Source organism: Lagopus leucura, unplaced genomic scaffold (assembly GCF_019238085.1).
Source record: "Lagopus leucura isolate 7727_CA_CO unplaced genomic scaffold, USGS_WTPT01 Super-Scaffold_100034, whole genome shotgun sequence".
In the NCBI taxonomy this organism is placed as follows: domain Eukaryota; kingdom Metazoa; phylum Chordata; class Aves; order Galliformes; family Phasianidae; genus Lagopus; species Lagopus leucura.
The window spans coordinates 4,299,552-4,306,234 of NW_024962283.1; the positions used below are offsets into that span (position 1 = coordinate 4,299,552).

The following is a 6,683-nucleotide window of genomic DNA, read 5'->3' on the forward strand; positions in this document are numbered from 1 at the left end:
CAAGCAGGGCCAGAGAGACCTGGGGTGAATTCTGTGTTAAATCTCATCAAAACTCTCTGGGAAATGCCAGAATTTACTCTATGCCCCACAGTGGGAAGACTTAAAAGAAAAGACAGACGTGATTTCTGATGTCCTGATCCCAGTCAGCATTACCAACATTACCAATTACAACAACATTACCAATTACAGCCTGCTCCAACATCTCCGTGTGTCACGGATCCAGAGAAACAAACACAAAGATGCACTTATTTTGCAGAAGCCTGCTGTCAGTACTCATACGTTTGGTTGGTTTTCCTTGGGAGTGCTGCACTGCCATGCACAATGTCACCCCCCCTCTGTAAGTGCATCCTTCCAACAGCCTCTGAGCACCCCTGGAGCTGCTGTGTCTCTGTTCATTGCCAGGGAGTTGGACTAAGTGATATTCGAGGGTCCCTTCCAACTCAAATGATCCTATGAACATCACCCATTTTTTATAGTGCTATAAATAACAGTAAAGCAGCTATAGTACAATGAGCTCCACTTGAAGAAGTTCCGTAATATTTTTATTTGTCTACGTGAGCCCCACACCTCCCACTTGGCCCTCTGAAACGAGCTCTGATTCATACCTCAGTTTTAATAAGGAACAAATGAGGCATCCTCCATACACAGTTGGCAGCAGCATTAAGCCCTTGGGCAGTGTAAAGCACCGTCACCCTCATGACCTCTCACACAAGCTGAGGATCTGAACCTGGGACATTCCACCTCCACCCCACGGTTGCTGCCTGTATTTTTTCACATTCAGAAATCGTAGAATGGTTTGAGTTGGAAGGGAGCCTCAAAGGTGCAGTGCACAGGGACACCCACAGCTCAGCAGTGCTCACAGCCCCGTCCAGCCTGACCTTGGCTGTCTGCAGGGACGGGGCACCACCGCCTCTCTGGGCAACCTGTGCCAGCGCCTCACCGCCCTCACTGCCAAACCTTCCTTACATCCGCTCTAAATCTCCCCTCTTTGAGTCTGAAATCATTTCTCAGTGTTCCTGCTGAGCGCCCCATACTGCTCACACCCAACATCAGACACAGAGGATGAAAGCCCTCAGAACCTCTGCACGCAGGTGACCCTATTCCCCAGTGTCCTCAAGAGCATTCTGACTTCAAGGCTACGAATCATACTGAAAATTAATTTAGAAGTCGAGCCAACACAAATTTGCTATCAGACTTCTCCGAGCTTGACTTGTAAGCTGCTTGCAGCAGGCACAGAACTCGCCTGTCCCTGCCTCTCCCTTCCTGCTCCTCACTCACACGTTCAGGTGTTTGTCTGCAGATGAGTTGCAGTCACGTTGAGCTGAAAAGTTTCCGGCGCTGAGTCAGGCAGTGGGAACAGCAGCAGCCAACACTCTGAGCTCGTATGATGCAAGCCAACTGTGGTCAGAGTTTGTCCTCTTGGTAGAGGACAAAGAGCAGCAATGGTCCTATGGGCACTGTGCACTGATGCATGTAGAAATGCTCGCTTTGCAGCAAGAAAAGGGAAGGAGCAAGGCGCCTTTTAACTTTCCCACCTACAGTAAGTAGCACCAGCCCTGGGTCTTGATGGCTTTCAGGGTTTGTGCACCAACATGAAGAAAACCACCTGTCCGATCTATCTGCTGAGAAAGTACACGCAGATTGACCCCCCAAAATCAACCTGAAAATGGGCAGAAATCTGAAGATCTCAAATGATTCACCAAGGGAAAAGCACAAGCAAGAATATCGTTGCATGTTACTCACATGGGTCGCATGACTGGCTCTGGAAGCTGCAGGGTGAGGCTGCGAGGAAGGACGGGGTTTGTGCAGCTCTGAAGGCAGTGCAGCAGAAGGGCTCATTCCATTGGAGTCCCAGCACAGTGGTCCTGCATAACAGCCAGAAACAGGCTACAGTGAGGGCTTGGGTCCCTTTTCTGAGTCTCCTGCAACAGCATTTCTTTACAGGAACATGTAATTAACAGCCTCACTTTCCTCTCACTGAAGCAAAACTGAAGCTCTGCAGATGAACAAGGAAGGCTTTGTGTAATGTGAAAACAGTGATACTTCTTATGACCAATACTCGCCATTTGTAAAGCTGTTCTCAAAATTTGCCTAACTGTCGACACGGATTTCAGATGAAACTCGCTTTCTGAGAGCCTCTCATTTGACTGGATTGCAAATCCTAGAAAGGCATCATGCTTTGGGCTCACATGGTGCAAGTAACTCCCAAACACAGCTACCAATGGCTCAAAAAGCCGTATCCAACCAAGGCACGAGCCCGAACTCAGTAGAGCAAACCAGAGGCTTCACCACCTCTTTTGCCATTGAGATGTTGGCCCAGGCTTGCACAGTTGCTGGTGGTAGATATTCTGCCACTGCAGATCAGACCTTGTGCCAGAAACCACACCGTGGGGCTGCCTCTAGCTGGTTCACTCCAAGCCTGAGCCCTGCCCCTGTTACCAAGGCAAAAACTTGAGCCCAAATTGTCACAAGGAAAGTCAAACCGCCGGCATGTGGTCCTGTCTGGAAACCTTCACACTGAGAGCTCTCTGAGAGCACATTTGGCCCTGGAGTTTCATCGAGAAACAGGACTCAGCAGCTCCACAGCATCCTCAGCCCGAAACCTGCAGTGTTCAGCTGCAGAGGAGTGGGCAGAGAGCTGCAGAGAGCAGCGGGATCATGGCGAGATGTGAATCTGCACAGAAGTTCCCACCACATCATTCAGCACATGCTATTCTGTGGCCTCCTTGGAACACCTGGGAAAGCCCAGGCAAGGTGCAAACCACCTGCAGATCCCACCCCAGCTGGCCACTAAGGAGACTGAGCCAGCCTGGTTTAGGGGAGCCATTAGGAAGTCTAAGGAAAAATAACTGGAGAAGTTTTCTAGGGGGGGAGGGTGGTTCCTATCCATGTCCCCCATAGATTGGCATCTGGCTCAGTTGCATACTGGGCTCTTGAACAGGACTTTTTTCCATCTTATTCAGCCTTTGGCTACGCTGTTTCCCTTGGGAGCTCCCATCAGGGCTTAATTACACCTTTAATAATCGAGTTAATAATTCATTGGCAAAATTTCCCCCTCTTCTTTGATGGCTGCTGGTTTTGTAGAAGGCCTTTCAAGCCTGTCTCCACTTGACTAACTGAAAGCAGCACTTATCAGCCTGTTCTCATCATCAAAGCACAGATGGAGCTGTGCCACCTGCCTCCAGAGACACCGATGGGCGTTGGGATAGAATCATAGAATGGCTCAGGCTGGAAACATTGACCCCACTCCGTGAGCACTGAACCCAGTTTAGACAAGGAGATGGGTTACATCGTCCTTTGGCCCTCGTGCTTAAGAGAGGCTGCAAGCTTTACAAACTGATTTTATATCCACATTAAGGAAAAAAAAAACTAAACACATGCCCAGCTCTGGTTCCTGGTCAGGCCACGCTGGGGGTCAGTTTGCAAAGCAGCACTGTGGGGTTCAGAGGGAGAATCTGTGCTGCTTCTGATCAGAAAGAATGGGAAAACCAAAAACAAACTCAAAAGAAAAGATAAACCACCCAACCAAAACAGCACCTGGACTAAAAGGCAGAATTAAAAGCTTGGTAAAGTGGAAGCAGCGTTGTCTGCCATGAAGACATGCATACTGCTGACAGCTCTGCGCTGGGAGGGAAGGATGAACGCCGACTGTGGTCAGCAGGAACAGAAGAAATGGCACTTTCTGGTTGGAACCAGCCTGTAGCAGGCTGGCACTAGGTGATGTTAAAGGTCCCTTCCAACTCAAACCATCCTGTGATTCTATGATCTGAGTGGCCCCTTCCAACTCAAGCCATTCTATGTCTCTGTGGTGGCTGCCACTGGAGCAACAAGCAGGGTCTGTTCTAAAGCGAAATGGTGCTCTGGGATTGGCAGCTGGAATTCTTCCTGCACCCTGCAAGACCTGTGTTTGGGTGAGAAAGGAGAATCCCACTGCCACAGCCGATAGTGGCACACGCTGTGTCCCCTCTGTCACCCATCCGCTGGGCGAAGCTGCCACCTGCCGGCCCTCACCCACACCCTTCATCCAACCCTCATCAAAATGGACATCTGGAAGCACAGCGATGTCCAAACACATCAGCACGAGCCGTGGGAGCAACACGCCAGCAGCACCCGATGGCAGGTTGAAGGAGAAATGCTCAATCCAGACGTTGCCATGTAAGACACAGCGCTGACAGCTGTCTAAACATCAGTGCTACGTAATTCTGAGTGCAGAATTATGGGATGCTTCCTTCCATTCCAGATGCACAAAATGTGTTTCATTAGTGCTGTCTGCTCCCTGGAAACGGAGGAACTTTCCTTAGTCCCTCCACCAGCCTTATCTTCCAGTGAGCGAAGTTCTCACTGTTCAATGTTCTACTGAATGAAATGCAGGTGCAGAAACCAGCCCTCACTGTACCCCATGGTTCTCATGAAATACCCACAGCTGCACTTGAGTTTCCAGTTGATCCTCTCCATCATTTCTCTTTCGCTTACCAGTCATCGGTTTTGCACTCACTGCTTATACAGCTTATATCCCACACTATTTCACTTCCACGTGCCCTGAGCTAGGCACAGATCTGTGCTGAACGTTGGCCATGAGAGCAACTCAGCCCTCAGGAACCCTCACCCAAAACAGCAGGATTCACACGGAGCAGAGCAGCACCAATTGTGGGATTCTCCCCCTTCTGTCTCCCTGTGCTCTGCAGTACATCAGACTTCATGGCAAGAACACAAGAAAAGGCAAAACATGCTCTCACAAGTGGAAATGACATCTGCATTCACTAAAACTCTTGATTTTTTTCTTCGAAACTCCACGCATTTGGGTCACTGTAGAGTTCCACGTCCAATACAAATACCTGACCTCAACCAGCACGCAGATGCCCTCATTCCTCGTTGGATTATGTCCACTTCTGCGCCTAAAGCCAAACATTACACACCAAATATGAAGAAGTCCGTTGTGGTTTTGTTGCTTTTTTTTTTCCTCCAGACTAGAGCAGGCCAGGTGATTTCCAAAGAAAGAATTTTAAGTCTCCTTCATGTTTACAGAAGGGTCGAATTTTCATACCGCGCGGGTTGGATTACACATTAAACTGTTATAATCATTTATCCCCTTACAATCGCAGCGCTGAGAGCACACAGCCTGGGTCCCTTGGAGTTTAAGTGCATCGCCCAGCAGCGTGCCAAGCCAGGTGAATAAATTCAGAGCTTTCAGGACAGGGCTGCCAATGGCAGACATGAAGGCTATGGGAAACACTCAGCCATAGATCACGTTTTCCACGCCTGTCTTCCTCCCCCCTCCTGGCCAAAACCTCGAGCAGCGACAAGAGGTGAAAATTTGGCTCTCCTTCCAACACCCCATTTTCCCATTTATCTCCACCAAAACTCCCGACGAGAAGAAGCACAATTTGCTGGAATCAGACTGAAGTCTGAACTTCCTACACTTGGAATGGAATGAATTTTCTCTGCCTTTTGAAGTCACTGCCTCAGCACAGGGCACAAACCTGCACCGTGCCGGAGGTCCTTAAGGTTCCCCAGTACTTGCCTAATATTTTCTGTTTTATCTGATAACATCAGAGAAAAATGAAACAAATCGGATCATACTGTTCCAATTATGAGTCGCTACAGTGAGGCAAAGCTGGACTTTCCCAGCTAAACATCTCAATATTGTGAAAATATTCTGACTCAATTATTCTAATTTGTTCCTTCTAACATCTGAAAGACAACATCTGAAACAAAAGAAGAAAAGCTCATAAAATTAACCGAGAGGCTCAATGTTTTTATGAAGGGAAAAGCATTGCTTTCAGTTTCGCTTGCCAGCCGTGTCGATGCTCAGTTAGTCAGAATTCAAGCGTTGTCTGAAGAAATGGGGCATTGCAGCCCGGCAAGGGAGGTGCAAAGGCTCAGAGCACAGCACTGAATCCTGCCCTGTCGTTCAGTCACTGGATACTCAGAAGCTACACCAACTTTTTGATCGCATATATCATAAAACACCACCACCACCTCACAGCCAACCACAGGTAGGATGCCCAGGGATGGGACCTTACACCTCCCTGGCTGGGGCAGATGATCTTTTGCACCATTTGTTGCCTCTTCCCTCCAGTGTGAAGCTTCTCTTGGGCATCAGCTGTGAAACGAGTGGAGACTTTCACTGTTTTTGCTGGGGAATAGAGCTCAATCTCCAGTAATACCAATGCTGGCCCCAGGGCCACATGAAGTCGTTTATTCCAGAGCTTTTGCTATAGCATGCATCACCTCAGCAGATGAGAACCTCACCGGTTAATTAACGCAAATTAACAAGGTGTACTCGTGCCCTGTGCTTTCCAGGAAATCTGTCCACTGGGAGACTTTTCAGGAATGACCAAAGCACAAATGGCTGCAGCAAAGCATGCAGAGCGCTCTGTGTAATCTGTGGGCACTGAAAGCCAAAACAAACCCAACTGCTGACAACAGAAAATAAGAAGTGGGAAGGAGAGGAGGCCAGGAAGGGCCGAGCTCACAGCAGAGTGCAGCACAGTTCCTCCTTCTCCACCTGGCTATACTTGTGGGGAGCAGCTCACCTCCGTCCCCATCCCCGATGTCTTCAAGGCTTGGTGAAGATGGATCCCAATGCCACCGCCTGATGCTTCTGGGACAACTCCTCTTGCATTCCACCTGGACAGAAGGCAGCTGGGATGGGACTCAGCATGTTTTATGGGGAGCATTGC

General features: G+C 49.0%; 1 protein-coding gene across 1 annotated transcript in view; it reads right to left on the reverse strand.

Moving 5' to 3' along the window:
- POU2AF1 (POU class 2 homeobox associating factor 1) overlaps nucleotides 1-4,867 on the reverse strand; it is a 28,441-nt gene extending 23,574 nt beyond the window's left edge. The window contains exons 1-2 of the mRNA XM_042882630.1: nucleotides 4,841-4,867; nucleotides 1,744-1,865 (exon numbers count right to left, since the gene is read on the reverse strand). Of these exons, the coding sequence (XP_042738564.1) occupies nucleotides 1,744-1,865; nucleotides 4,841-4,866 (148 nt within the window). The 5' untranslated portion in view covers nucleotide 4,867. The remainder of the gene's footprint in view (nucleotides 1-1,743; nucleotides 1,866-4,840) is intronic.
- Between the last annotated feature and the right edge of the window lie 1,816 nt (nucleotides 4,868-6,683).